This window comes from Lactuca saligna, chromosome 8 (genome assembly GCF_052625555.1).
Source record: "Lactuca saligna cultivar CGN05327 chromosome 8, ASM5262555v1, whole genome shotgun sequence".
NCBI lineage: Eukaryota > Viridiplantae > Streptophyta > Magnoliopsida > Asterales > Asteraceae > Lactuca > Lactuca saligna.
This window is the reverse complement of record NC_136424.1, coordinates 3,381,629-3,396,208: the sequence shown is the minus strand read 5'-3', so window position 1 is coordinate 3,396,208 and position 14,580 is coordinate 3,381,629. Positions and strand designations below refer to the sequence as shown.

Genomic DNA, 14,580 nt, shown 5'->3' with positions numbered 1-14,580 from the left:
GGAATTGACATGTATCTGTAAAGCGAATATCCGAGAAAACAAAGGAGTCGCCATTTTTGACGCTTCTACCAGTCGCAGCCGAGTTGAAAGCCAAAAACAGCGACGACGATTCTCAAACCCATTTCAAACCCCCAAAATTGGTTGTAATCGTTTAATAAACCCTTTCCGATATCTATATATTGATCACCAGATGTGTTAAAGCATATGATTATATCTGATAAATTCTGAAAATTCAATACTAGTCCGCTTTCAGTCTCTTGGAATTTCTCTTCTATTAGATTTCCAGAAGATGAAACTGAGCCTGGTTTCGATATTAGGGTTTGGATTGATTCTTTTATTAGCTCTGAATCAGTATGTACAAGCAGCTCCTGCTTCTGGATCGTCTAAGGAAGCGTATGTAACTCTTTTATACGGAGATGAATTCTTGCTTGGAGTTCGTGTTCTCGGGAAGTCAATTCGGGATACCAGAACCTCAAGAAACATGGTCGTTTTGGTCTCTGATGGCGTTTCAAACTACGCCAAGAAGCTCCTAAAGGTATCATTTTTTCTTTTACTTATCTTCCCCTATGTTCACTATTAATTCGAAATCTTGTGGTTAATCCTGTTACCAGTCCTAATTATGTTTCTTGAATTTCTCTGCAGGCCGATGGCTGGATTGTGACGCCGATCAGTCTATTGCAGAACCCTAATCAAGTGCGACCAACACGGTTTTGGGGCGTGTACACGAAACTGAAGATATTCAACATGACTGATTATAAGAAAGGTGCCACTTCAGTTTTCTTTAAGTAGTAATGTTAATCACTTCTGATTTGAAAGAAAAAAGATTTGTTAATTCTTCTGATCTATTCTGTGATTACCTCAGTGGTGTACCTTGATGCTGATACAATCGTGGTTAAAAACATCGATGATTTATTCAAATGTGGAAAATTTTGTGCCAACTTAAAGCATTCTGAGAGGCTAAACTCTGGTGTTATGGTAGTCGAACCATCTGCAAAGCTTTTCAATGACATGGTGAGCAAAGTGACCACATTGTATTCTTATACCGGAGGTATGTTATTCCTTTTATGCCATTATAGAATATAAGATTGTCATACATAAGTTCCCTTTCCCTTTCCCTTTCCTTTTTCTCTGAAGATGTTTTCTTGTTGCTTTTTTAGGTGACCAGGGTTTTCTTAACACCTATTACGTTGGATTTGCGAGTGCACGTGTCTTTGACCCTGAAATTTCTCAAGAAGTGGTCAACTCTAAACCAGTTCCAGAGATGGAGAGACTTTCAACTCTCTATAATGCAGATGTTGGACTTTACATGCTTGCTAACAAGGTAGGTAGTAGTGCTATGGCAAATCTTGTAAAACTTTAGGACTTAATGGGGAAAGCCTCATTATCCTGTCTTTCTCTCCACATTAGGTTAAAAAGAAACAATCACTTATAGTTTAGTGGATTAAGGGCTGTTTCTTTTTTACCTAAAGAGCTTAATGGGTTAAGCACTCAATCTGTACAACCATACATGGCTGTTTTTTTTTTTTTAACTTAATCCGGACAGAATGACTTAATAAACTACATATGCAGTGGATGGTAGATGAGAAAGAACTCCGTGTTATTCACTATACACTTGGCCCTCTTAAACCATGGGACTGGTGGACTTCTTGGCTTTTAAAGCCTGTGGACGTGTGGCAGGTATTTCAAGTCCATCTATGTATAATTACCTTCTTGCCCCTCTCTGCGGTAGTTCCTGGTGTTAACATTGGGATGAAATGTACAGGATATTAGAGAAGAACTAGAGGAGAGTCTTCCAGGAACTAAAGGAGGCAGAAATCCACACGATGAATTTCTAGTGAAATTCTTGTTCTTACTTCCATTATTCACTTTACTTTTCTGTTACTACCGATCTTTTCTACAGACACGTTCTATATGTGATCATGCAAGACACATATACTACAAATTTAGATCCGGTGGCTCTCTTTCATATTCTGCAGTATCTTCATCTACCATCAATTCTAGTCAACAGGTTAGTCAGCATGTTCTCTTCTATTATCATGTGCTTACTGTTGGATTTTGCTAATACAAGCTCTTTTTTGTGTAGTTTTCAAATGGTACACATGGAAAGGTGCCAGCTTTTCTTGGTGGGGTGTCTGTTTTCTTCTGTTTCGTAGCTGCAATGGTGGCTCTTGGAATTGGTTTTTCAGTTATACCTAGACAAGTAAAGCCATGGACTGGCTTGCTGTTGATGTATGAGTGGACTTTCACAATCTTTTTTCTGCTTTTTGGTGGATATTTACATTTAATTTATAAATGGGGGAAAATGGTAGCAACTCAAGGAGCATCTTCTCGACCAGATTATGATTCTGAAAAGGGTTAGTCTGTTTTCTATTGAAATCTGTGAAAGAGAACCCGTTTTTGGTGATGTGTTTTTTAGACTTGTCAGATAACTTTTTTTTTTTTTTTTTTTTTTTTTTTTGGTTTTGTAGGTCATCAGCGACAGGTGTCGTGTGATGTGGCGACATGGTATTATGGGCTTGGAATGGCATTTTTAGCCATTGCTACCCCCGCGGTTCCTGTTTTTTTGGGGATTACAGCTTTGTTTGCAAGGTATTTTTCGGATTACAACTTATTCACACCTTTCTTACAACTGTCCCTCTGTCCGTGTGGAGGGCATTTACGTCTTTTCCCCACATGAGATCTCAAGATCGAGTCCCTGTACCACTTTTTGGGTGGGACAAATAGTTGCAATATTTGTCACCTGTCATTTCTGTCAGTGTCACTGTTGCTGTTGGGTTCTCAGTATTTTGGATGTTAATTTTTTATTATATTTTATGGCAACAGGTTAGGTTTAATGGTGGCAGGAGGTCTAATATTTGCATCTTTTATGACATATGCGGCTGAGCACCTTGGTATTAAGTCGTTTGTTCGAGGGCTTGAAGATAGGGACACATCAAGGACAAGGAACTCATGTTTCTTATGCTAATTAGATTCTGAAACAAAATTGTAAGTTATTGACAGTTGTTATAAATCTGTCATATGTAATATTGTGTCACAAACATGTATCATGTTAAGTACTTGTCTTGGTTATCAAACAAAAATTTGATAATTTTATCGGTTGGAAATAGTTTTAGCTTAGATTGCTGTTTGTAGGCGTTTGGTGACAATTTGTTAATTTATGAGTTCATTGAGTTTGTAGAATAGGGTTTATGTTGGCATACTCCCTTGACTTGGTCTATGATTTTTTGTAAGGTTCCATCATTTGAGTTTGGTATGTGATTTTATTCCTCAAGGCTTGTATTTTGTTTATAAATTGGCAATGTAAGTGTTGTAAGATGAAATAGAATTTGAGGTACTATTGAAATACTTGCTATCATGTAAAGTCTATTAACATGTATGATGTACAAGATAGTTATTGTAAATATGAGTAACACTAATTTTTGACATTTTAGCAACTTAAAGATTTTGTAGTAAGCTTTACTAACAAAAAGAATAGAACCAACAACTGTAGTGACTGTTTAACAAAATTGAACCATTCTCGAATGATTTCGATCTTTTAATGGTTAAGACTTGGGAGAAGGTAGGAAATCATTTATTAGTTGTATCAATTATCAAACATGTTAAGTCCATCTTTCTCTAATTGTGGGGACCACACAAACTCACAAAGTATATCACCTAACAAGCCCTTCCATTACATTGAGGCATGCTTTCTCCTTTTCATGTAGCCACATAGCATGCATGTGTACACATGATTATTCATGCACGTTTTATGATTAATTAAATGACATCATGCATGCAATAAAAATATAAACCTCTTTCATACAATATGCATAAAATATCCTATTATTGTTTGAATCTAGTATTATAAAGTCGTATAAACTCACTTTTCCAGGCATGAAACCGTCTTGCAAAGTAGGACAATTATAATATACACCATGTAACATCAATATACCAGAAGACCACTATTAACGTGTCTGAGGACAACCATGCATGGTAGAAGTGTTGGTAGAGCCAATAGGGGGAGAAGAAGGAGATGACGTAGGGGGGTTGCCATTGACGTCAAGGGAAGAAGGAAAGGTAGACAAATAATAACTCTGTGGTGTAGAGGTTGATTGTGTGATTTGTTGAGCATGAGTGGGAATATGAGGGATGTCGTCATCGGGAACAAAAAAGTCATACTCAAAGGTGGGGATGGGGACTGAAAATTAGCATATAGAAAGTGACATTCATCAAAAACCATATGATGAGAAGTAATGAGTCGCTGAGTGATGAGATCAAGACACCGATGACCCCGGTGATCCGATGAAGATCCAAGGTACACACATGTAGAGGAACGAGACATGAGTTTGTGGGTAGCAGTGGAAGATGTGTTTGGATAACAGAGGCATCTAAAAACACAAAGGTGGTCGTATGTGGGAAATAAACCAAATAAGATTTCAAAAGGAGTTTTAAAAGAAAGAGTGGTAGTGGGAAGGAGATTAAGAATATAAACAACATTGTCACACCCCCAGCCGGCGGCGGAAATACCGGGCGGTGTAACATCATTCATTGTATCATAGTTATCAAATATATATTGAATAGTAAAAAAGAATTATTATAAACTACCTACCTTTATTGATAATAGAAAATTATATTATTCCAGTTTATCAAGTTCCTGAAAACACATATGTTTAAAATATGCCAACATTATGTTGGTAAGTTTACAGGTTTTGACTCTGAGTATAAATAGTATTTTTCCGAGTTTCAAAAGTATAGAACATAGTTTGAAAATGTCATTTTGACTCATACTTGTTTCTAACATATGATATATATATATATATATATATATATATATATATATATATATATATATATATATATATATATATAATAGTTTACTTACTAAATAAGTAGTATACCTATAAGTTTTATATATTATGAATATACGTATTTTTAATCCCATACAAACGAAGGTTGCTACGTATAAATCTATTTCAATTCTATACAAGTAAGACCACTACGTATAAATCTATTTCAATTCTATACGAGTAAAACCGCTATGTATGAATCTATTTCAATTCTATACGAGTAAAACCGGTACGTATAAATCTATTTCGATTCTATATGAGTAAAAGCGCTACGTATAAATCTATTTCGATTCTATACGAGTATGTGTGCTAGGTATAATTGTCTACTTAATGACCAAGTAGTATACCTACAAGTTCCTTGTACTTAGAGTATAAGTGTTTGGGAAACTTATACTTAACATTCATACTTGTATATCGACAAAGTATAATGCTCCTAAAATTGTGCTACAATGAGTCCGTAACCGCTGCTAATACGACGCCACTACCTATGAATGGTGCTACAAGTGTCGCACCTTGTGATAGATTTCTGCACGCTTTATCGACGTCAGAATAAAATAGATTGGGCAAGTTTGTCACTCGGAAAACGTTAGGTTGTACTTAGAGTATAAGTGTTTGGGAAACTTATACTTAACATTCATACTTGTATATCGACAAAGTATAATGCTCCTAAAATTGTGCTACAATGAGTCCGTAACCGCTGCTAATACGATGCCACTACCTATGAATGGTGCTACAAGTGTTGCACCTTGTGATAGATTTCTGCACGCTTCATCGACGTCGGAATAAAATAGATTGGGCAAGTTTGTCACTCGGAAAACATTAGGATGTAAGCTAGCAACCACGAGTGGGGGTGTCAACCCGCATAGATTTACACATAACTTCCTCGTTGGAACAATGGGCAAGTTTGTCGCCCGCAAACCGTTGGGTTGTAGCTGGCAACCACGGGTGGGGGGTTGACCTTCATAAATCTATACACACAACTTCCTCGCTCACACGGGATTAACGATTACAGTTAGAGGATTTACCCTAAGATTTCCATTCTCAGTCGATGAATAAAATAGCTCATGTAGACTTTGTCGACCTCCTATAGTTCTAATAGTGAAAGAATATTCGCGTCTAAAACCCTAAGTTACTAGACTATGCTTTAAACATTACTCCTAATGTTTATAATACTTAGGCAATACAACAACTATAACTTGAAGTAAAACCAAATTTTATCTAACATAAAACCAATAATAACAACATACTTAACAAGTGGTATATATAACTCCGAAGTATAACTTCGGGGCTATATCACACATAATATATATAGAATTCCTAAGTATAACTCTAAGACTATAACACATATAGAACTCTCGAGTATAACTCCGGGGCTACATTAGTATAATCTATGATAACAACATGCTAACAAGTTTAAGATAGTTGTATGTTTTAGATATATATCAGATATATTCAAGATATATATATGATACAAAACAACTATATCCCGGTTAATATAACTATTTATGTTGATACAGATATACTATCATATAAACTTAATATTAATTTGTATACAATATTTAACATGCATTTCCCCCGAAAACATTTAAAAGTGGGGTCGTGAAACTCACCCTAATAGCGTGATCTAGTGAATATAACTGAAAAATGGTAAGAGGCTTGTCGTTGTCAGGCGCGGGAAGGGAAACGAGCTTCGAAAAATGAGAAAGAAAGGACGTAGAAGGTGTAATGAGAGAAGAGGCCGGACTTGCTATTTATAGGCTGATTTTGGCTCTTTCACGTCATGAGCCTCACATGCTCACGTCATGAGCTTCCATGAGTCATCTTGTAGCCTTCCCAGGTGTTTTCTAGCCTCGATTAGTAGGGGTGAGCATTTGGACTGAACCGGCTCTTGGACCGGACCGGTTATGGATAATATTGTGGACCGTGGACCAGACCGGATGAGTCGTGTCCGTGTCTGTGTCCGGGTCCAGGTCCGGGTTTTCCGGTTCTTGGACCCGTTTGGACCGGTACAACTTTAATTGCATAGAGTACAAGTCGTTAAAATATGTTTTTGGATTTCATAGAACTCATTAAAACGAATATGTTATTGGATTTGATACGATATAACTTGTAAAAATGATTACGTTTCCGTTTCATGCATAGAGTACAAGTCGTTAGAATATGTTTTGGGTTTGATAGAACTCGTTAAAACGAATATGTTATTGGGTTTGATATGATATAACTTGTAAAAATGATTATGTTTCCGTTTCATGCATAACTAATCTACCTTTATGTTAGAATATTATAACTTGCAAAATTAATTTTCCAAATAAAAGCAACTAACATATAAATCAAGTTCACCATGATCCCTTTCATATGATTTATCTTTCAAAGATACATAAAATTCATAATTATAGTCTAAAATAATAGTTAAAAAGTTGAAATATTTCAGTTTTGATAGCTTAACTATGAAGGATTGTAACTCACTGAATATAATACCAAAATCAACAAAATTATAGTCTAAATTCATCTACAAATTGTAAACTAAATGTTGGAAAAAACCGCAGGCCAATTTGACTTAAAACGAATGAGTTATGATTGTTTAAAAAGTTTCACAGATTACTAAATTTTAAAAATCTTGCTGAAAAACTGAAATTTTTTAGTTTTGATAGCTCAACTTTGAAAGACTGTAACTCATTGAATATAATACCAAAATCAACAAAATTATAGTCTAAATTCATCTACAAACTGTAAATTGAACTTTGAAAAAAACCGCGTGTCAATCCGACTTAAAACGAATGGGTTATGGTTGTTTAAAAATTTTCATAGATTACAAAGTTTTAAAAATGTTGCTGAAAAGCTGAAATTTTTCAGCTTTGATAGGTCAACTTTGAAAGACTGTAACTCATTGAATATAATACCAAAATCAACAAAATTATAGTCTAAATTCATCTACAAGCTGTAAATTAAATATTGGAAAAAACCGCGTGTCAATCCGACTTAAAACGAATGTGTTATGGTTGTTTAAAAAAATTCACAAATTACAATTTTTTTTAAACCGGGTCCAACCGGTTCTAAACCCGGTAAAAACCGGACCGGACCGGGAAAAAAATCGGACCGGACCGGGATGGATTCCTAGAACCGAGAACCGGCCCGGGGGTCCAAAAAAACGGTCCGGTCCGGTTCACCGATCCGGTTCGGTCCGGTTCACCGGTCCGGTCCGGTCCACCGGTCCAAATGCTCACCCCTATCGATTAGTGTCCGTTTTGACTCCTCACGTCGTGAGCAAACATGCTCACGTAGTGAGTCTTAAACATAGACTTGCCATCTGCATTCTAGCCTTGAAAAGTGGCATTTTGACTCCTTACGTCGTGAGAATCTATGCTCACGTCGTGAGTCCAGTCAGATTAGGATTTCTGACATGTGTCATGCTCTCAGACAGCTACATCTTCGGAAGGTTGTAAGTTTTTCATACGAGTTTCGTTTTTGATGTTCTTTATATCCACGCGTAGGTATTTCCGAGTACTACAACTTTCTTTTATACTAAAATAGCTAATTCTAAGTCTAATTTAAATTCATCTTGTTATGAAGATTTATAGTGTTAGAGATTATCATAATTTCTTCACGCGAAGTCAGATTTAGACGTTCTATACATTTTTGGAATCGTATGGACGTATACTTTGAGTTGTACCATAAGGTATGTATGAAACTTCATATTTTTATTAGAATTTTCCATGAACTACAACATAAGTTTAATATATAAATGTTTAATATAATCACATGTGATTATGTTGACCTAGTTTAACTGGTGTTACAAACATAAAGAGCGTCGATCCAAAATTTTGTTGGGAGGGATGCTTGGAATAGATACATGCTAAGAACGTTATTGATATGCAAATGACATGTTCAACTTTTCCATTTTGTTGAGGTATGTAAAGACATGAAAATTGAATCCGAATACCCATAGATTGAAAGTTTGTTTTAAAAAATTGGTTATTGAGCATGGCTTATAAAGTCATGACGTCCCAAAAATCTCCACTAATTACAAATACAGACAAAATCCCAAAAGAAGTACATAAAAAAATTACAAAAATATAAATATTTTACTAGTGTATGCATGTCTAGTTAAATGCGAACGAGTATTACTATATAAAACCACCAAAATGTTGTCTTCCATAAGGCAATCAACTTCCAAATTATGTTATCATTAATGTGTCTTTTCAACATTCAACTCGGTATGCCTTACCTTCTAGTCCTTATCTTTGCTAAGATTCCCATCAATACCTAAACACGAGATGCATGTTTACATCATAAAACAAGTTAGAGTCACACCTAAAAAGTACAAGAGTTTGATCATTAAAATGATTTCAACTATTTCATAAACCATGTATAAAATTAACATAAGAAAGTGATTATTAGATAACTCAATAATAATTAATAAATTTTTATTATATTTGTCATTATCTGAAAAAGTAGAAGAATAGATAGCAAGAATAAGTAGGAGGATATTTAATTTCTCATTTACCGAACTCCATTCAATTATACTCATGAAACACAAAGGAACCAAATGTGGTAAAATCAATTAATGAGATAATTTCAATAGCATACACATGAGGGAAAATCATAATGTGTTTTTTTAACGGCAAATCTAACTAACTCTTAGTTCCACATATCTACGAGAGTGGACTTAAAGATTTACATTTTATGTCAATCTCATTTGTTTTGGTTATATTAAAAAATAAATCATAATATCATTATTTTACAATAGTTTATTTAATATGAATTTGTTATTCGAAAACAGCAAATGATGACGATTCGACAAATCAATGTTTGATTCTACACCAATATTGCATTTGGATGCATGTTCTTTGGGACCTCACTGAATCATAATCATGAACCATAGCAAAGAAGATTAAAATTATGATATAAAATCGAAGATCAGTTGAGAATAAAACCTCTTTGAACGTATATTGTTGCAAGAGATCAAATGAAGAAATATATTAGAGGTTAGTCGAGATTGTTCATCAATAGTTTCAAATGATATTATATCACAGAATATTATTAAAACCTTTAAGTGGAGCAATTTTTATAAAGATATACGGTGTTCATTAAAAGAGATGGAGTTTTTATATAAAATGAGATAAGAAAAATGGTTTGGACTTTTTATGTTTAAAAGACATTAAAGGTCAAATATTGACCCTCTTTTTTACTCTCAACTACTGCTGAAAAATCAGACGTTGACCATTCAACTTTTGCACTGTACATGCCTGTCTAGACATTTATCAGATTTCTAGACAAAATACTGAATTACTGATTTCGACCATCAAAGTTTTTGGAACTCATACTTCCAACTTCCAAGTTTGGTCTATAGTTGTCTCTCCCTCAAATGTTGCAAATTCCTTTCTTTTCTTGACAACATCAATAAATATTTTAGCTTATTTGAGGTCATCTCTTGTTGATACTTGATGCTCATCAAGCATCGTCTAAAGTCTAAACCAACACATACTGAATGATTATGTGCTCTTGAGTGGCAACCAAAATGATGTGGGAGCTTCTGATCTATCAGATAATATAGATGTGGTGCTAGACATCACTAGGATGAACTCTAACATAAGATTATATAGAGTACATTCAAGAATGACTGATTTGATGCATTATGTTTCGTTGAATCATCTTGTTTAGAACCGAGCTCATTTTGTGTACCAAATAAGAGAAGAGCAAAGACAGAATAAAACAAAAGTGAGTATTTTAGTTGTGTTGGATTTCACATACTAAAATACCAGATAGTACAAAAAGTCCAATATAAGCATAGTGAAATTTAATCTCCAATTCTAGTTGTATGGATTTTACGAACCAAACGTCTCTTTCGTATAAATTGAAAATAAGTAAGTTGATAAGGGGACGGATTAAGAAGATAATATGTGTTATTAATGAACTAGGTAGTTTAACGTCACATCCTAATAAAATGATTAAATACAAATTTGTCTTATATTGTTACATTCATCCTAAAAGTCACCAAATACCCGCTCCGCCCAATTTTTAATTAATTTATATATCTAGGAAAGTATCATACTACTATACGTTATTAAAACAAGACAGTAGAAAAACGTGTATGACTAAAATTGTTACAAATGTAATTGAGATGTTTTGATTTTTTGATAGGATGACTTTTAGAAACCCTTTGTGGAATATCAACCCGTTTTAAACGTATATGGCAAACTACCAATAGTCAATAGTCCTGCTTCTAGATCCCTTTAATTCTATATACTTATACCATAGACCACCAACGTTTCTTCCCCCTAAAGTTGGGACTCTTCTCTCTTTTTCTGATTTAATTAATGCATCACCCCAATCGCACTTTACTTCTATAAATCACCCTTTGCATTCAAATCTATAACTATTTATTTATTAAACTTTGATTTTCAACAAGATTTTATAGCTTGTTTGTTTTTAACTTGAGAATATACTTTAATTTGATAAGTAACATACTATTTCCTTTAATAATAACAAAACTACTTAGTCTTCAAGTTTTTAAAATATATAAACCTGAAAAGTGATTCCTACAAACCATTTTTTTCTAATACACAATAAATTATGTTTTATAAAGTTGTATAATTCAACATGTTATGTATGGAGAAACTTTATTTTTGTAATTTTTGTACAATTCTATCATTATTATTATTTTTCAAAAAAATCCATAAATTTATATTTTATTAAAAATTTAATTTAACAACATATATATTGTTATAATATATGAAATAAAAACTTACCATGATTAGTTTTATTATTTTGATTATTTTATTACATTTTCCCCCCTTATTTATTTTAGTATGTGATTTTCTAACACGTGTTTTAAGGACACATATAAGAAAAATTAATTATAACAAATATTATTATAATTAAATATGAAATACATTAATTAAAAATATTATCATCATAATTAAATGTGAGATATATTAATAATTTTTCATAATAAATGCATTTCATATTTAATTATGATAATATTTTTCGTAATTAGTATTTCATATTTAATTAGTATTTCATATTTAATTAGTATTTTTCATATTTAATTAATTAAAAATATTTCTTATATGTCTCCTAAAAAGTACATATTAGAAAATCCTTTTTAATATTAATATATAATAAGTAGAAATAATAATATTTAAATTAGGCAAGTTATGGGCAAGTGATAAAGCATAAAAAATAGTGCTGGCGTTTGATATGTTGACTCTTAAGTTGTGATAGCATATCCTTTTGGATCCAGTGATCATTAATTGCCCATTTCTATGGATTCCAATTGTTTATACATGACAAACCAAAAATCTATCGACAACAAAATTACAGGATTCTTTAAAGCAGTAACATTTCATAAACATCCGAATCGATCACAAAGGATTCTTTATTTACTAGTCAAGATTCTTCAATTCTCATATATGGGGAAGAAGAATCATCTTGATTGATTCATACAAGAAAAGATATAAGAGACTATCTACTTATAAGAAAGGTGGCCTAGAGGAGTTCTCGGGCTACAAAACACTCATCGAACTTCCACTCTTTTCCGTTAGTAGTACTGCTGGTAGGACAACAGGGTTTTCTTCTCAGCTCAGATCCGCCATTGATCGGGTTTCACCTCCACTTACAACCCATGGATGCCCTGCAGTTAATTCCAAACAGAAATTTTAGATTTTGCCCAAGAAAAGTCCTTGGTTGATCTTTAAATCTAGCGTCTAAATCGTGATTGATTGATTTAAGTTTATTAATTATAGAAAAACTGTAGGAGAATTAACCCTAATTTTCCAGGACTTCAAAACTCCAACATTAGAAGAGGATCTTAGAAAATAATTATTTAAGCTTCCATAATTGAATTTATTATTTAAAAGCAAAGATGAGAAGAATTTAAGACTTACTTGAAACTTGTTCAGCAGAAATTCGTCTAGATACATCCTTGCATAACATCTTTCTTAACAGATCCTTGGCTTCCGGAGAAACAGACCTGAAAATCCTCGTCGGAAACCGCAAATTACTTCTCAGTACTGCTTCGAACGTCTCCTCTGGCGTTTCTCCGTAGAATGGAGGCACTCCGGCCAACATTATGTACAAAATAACACCAGCACTCCATACATCGACCTTCTCATTATACTCCCTACCAGACAAAATCTCCGGCGCAACATAGTACGGCGTGCCAACAACTCCGGTCATCGTCCTCCCCTCGTTCATCCCAAACCACTCAGCCGATCCGAAGTCCGCCAGCTTCAACATTCCTCTCGAATCAAACAAAACATTATCCGGCTTGATATCGCGATGCGCAATGCCTGAACGATGACAATAACTAATCGCTGAAATCAAAGGGGAAAACACAGAAAACGCTTCCGACTCCGAAAACACACCGCCGTGATTCGAGATGCGGTCGAAGAGATCCGGTGAGTCGCAGAGGTCCATAACCATATGGAGGTAATTATCGTCTTCGTAGAGAGCGTGGATTTGGACTATGTGAGGGTTTCCACCAAGGAGGTGAAGAACTTTGGGTTCTTTATCAATGCATTCGCGATCTGTGGTATCCGATAGGACCCGTTTGTCGATGGACTTACAGGCGAAAGAGTCACCGGTTCCGGCAGAGAAACACCGGCGGACGACGCCGAACCGACCTCGGCCGAGTTCTTCGCAGAGTTGATATTGTTTGTTTAAGTTTTCGCACATGATAGATTTTGGTTAATCAGTTGAGTTTGTTTCAGGGAGAAAACGTAAAGAGGGGGGTTTTAAAGGGTTTTTACAACAGAATATTCTAATTCCAGAAGGATTCTCTTCTATTTTTTCAAAGTAAAAGAACGCTACCGGTTTGCTCACCATAAATAAAAAAATATTTTTTTCCTTAGGTTTGATTTTTGGGCATTGTAGTAAATAATTTAATAATTATTTATGTAACACAAATTCATTTTATTTAATAAAATATTTTAACATAAGTTATGTGTGAATATAGATGTTAATATTTATAACATTTTTAAGTTGTATGTTTATAAGACAAAAGAATAATCAATAATTAAGGGTTAGCTACAAAACTTGTTGTCAGTTGCCTTCTACATAGGGATGTCAATGGGTAAGGTTATACCGAGTTTCGTGTTTCTCATACCCATACCCGAATCATCATCCCCATATCCGACCCATCCCTATCGGGGATTAAAAATTTATCACCATCCCCACCATCAATTGTAACATCCCGAGATTTTTCAGATATTTTCAATCTTTCCCTCATTATTATCATTGTCATTTTTAGTTATTGGGGTTTAGAGGATATAGCCATGAGATGCCCTAATGGCTAATAAAACAAATTTGGACCAGGAGGAGTACGCTGCGTGTACATAAGCGTACGTTGTTGTTGGATTAGTGTCTAAGTCCATAACTATTTTGGTATGTACTTGACCCGATGATGCATGGTCCTTTTGGGTTGCCTTCACCAAAGCAACTTGATAGGATGAATTATGGAGAGAAAGGATAAATATGATTTATTAATATATTATGGGAATAATATATTAAAGGAGAAATCATATTGTTTAATTAATATTAGTCAAGAATTAATAAGAATTGAGTTTGTGACTAAAAGATAATAATTAAACTTAAGGGACTGAAATTGTAATTATAAGATAATTGCAATTGGGCTATGGATTGCCTTATATTATAAGGTTGGACGAATTCTATGGGGAAACCCATTGGAAATCATCCAAGGCCTTTAAGAAAAGGAGCCCATGGGTTGCTTAGGGCTTAAGCATCCAAATTAGGG

At 34.1% G+C, this 14,580-nt stretch overlaps 2 protein-coding genes across 2 annotated transcripts; one reads left to right on the top strand and one right to left on the bottom strand.

Moving 5' to 3' along the window:
* Nucleotides 1-3,271, top strand: LOC145011121 (inositol phosphorylceramide glucuronosyltransferase 1-like). The gene is made up of 9 exons (XM_078969757.1): nt 1-535; nt 643-763; nt 863-1,048; nt 1,158-1,321; nt 1,570-1,677; nt 1,763-2,008; nt 2,084-2,354; nt 2,469-2,589; nt 2,824-3,271. The coding sequence occupies exons 1-9, from the start codon at nt 290-292 to the stop codon at nt 2,963-2,965; spliced, it is 1,605 nt and encodes a 534-aa protein (XP_078825883.1). The 5' UTR covers nt 1-289; the 3' UTR covers nt 2,966-3,271.
* An 8,872-nt stretch (nt 3,272-12,143) lies between these two features.
* PPCK2 (phosphoenolpyruvate carboxylase kinase 2) lies at nt 12,144-13,549 on the bottom strand. Its single transcript, XM_078969938.1, has 2 exons — nt 12,713-13,549; nt 12,144-12,459 (listed from the first exon to the last, which is right to left on the bottom strand). Exons 1-2 carry the CDS (start codon nt 13,500-13,502, stop codon nt 12,404-12,406), a joined length of 846 nt encoding a protein of 281 aa, XP_078826064.1. The 5' UTR covers nt 13,503-13,549; the 3' UTR covers nt 12,144-12,403.
* Nucleotides 13,550-14,580: the final 1,031 nt, after the last annotated feature.

Bases quoted from the DNA above. Each gene is read 5' to 3' on its own strand.
- PPCK2 (XM_078969938.1), bottom strand. From the start codon at position 13,502: ATGTGCGAAAACTTAAACAAACAATATCAACTCTGCGAAGAACTCGGC. The intron at 12,460-12,712 runs GTAAGTCTTAAA...AATTAACTGCAG, and splicing joins TTCTGCTGAACAAGTTTCAA to GGCATCCATGGGTTGTAAGT.
- LOC145011121 (XM_078969757.1), top strand. From the start codon at position 290: ATGAAACTGAGCCTGGTTTCGATATTAGGGTTTGGATTGATTCTTTTA. The intron at 536-642 runs GTATCATTTTTT...ATTTCTCTGCAG, and splicing joins ACGCCAAGAAGCTCCTAAAG to GCCGATGGCTGGATTGTGAC. The intron at 1,678-1,762 runs GTATTTCAAGTC...TGAAATGTACAG, and splicing joins AGCCTGTGGACGTGTGGCAG to GATATTAGAGAAGAACTAGA.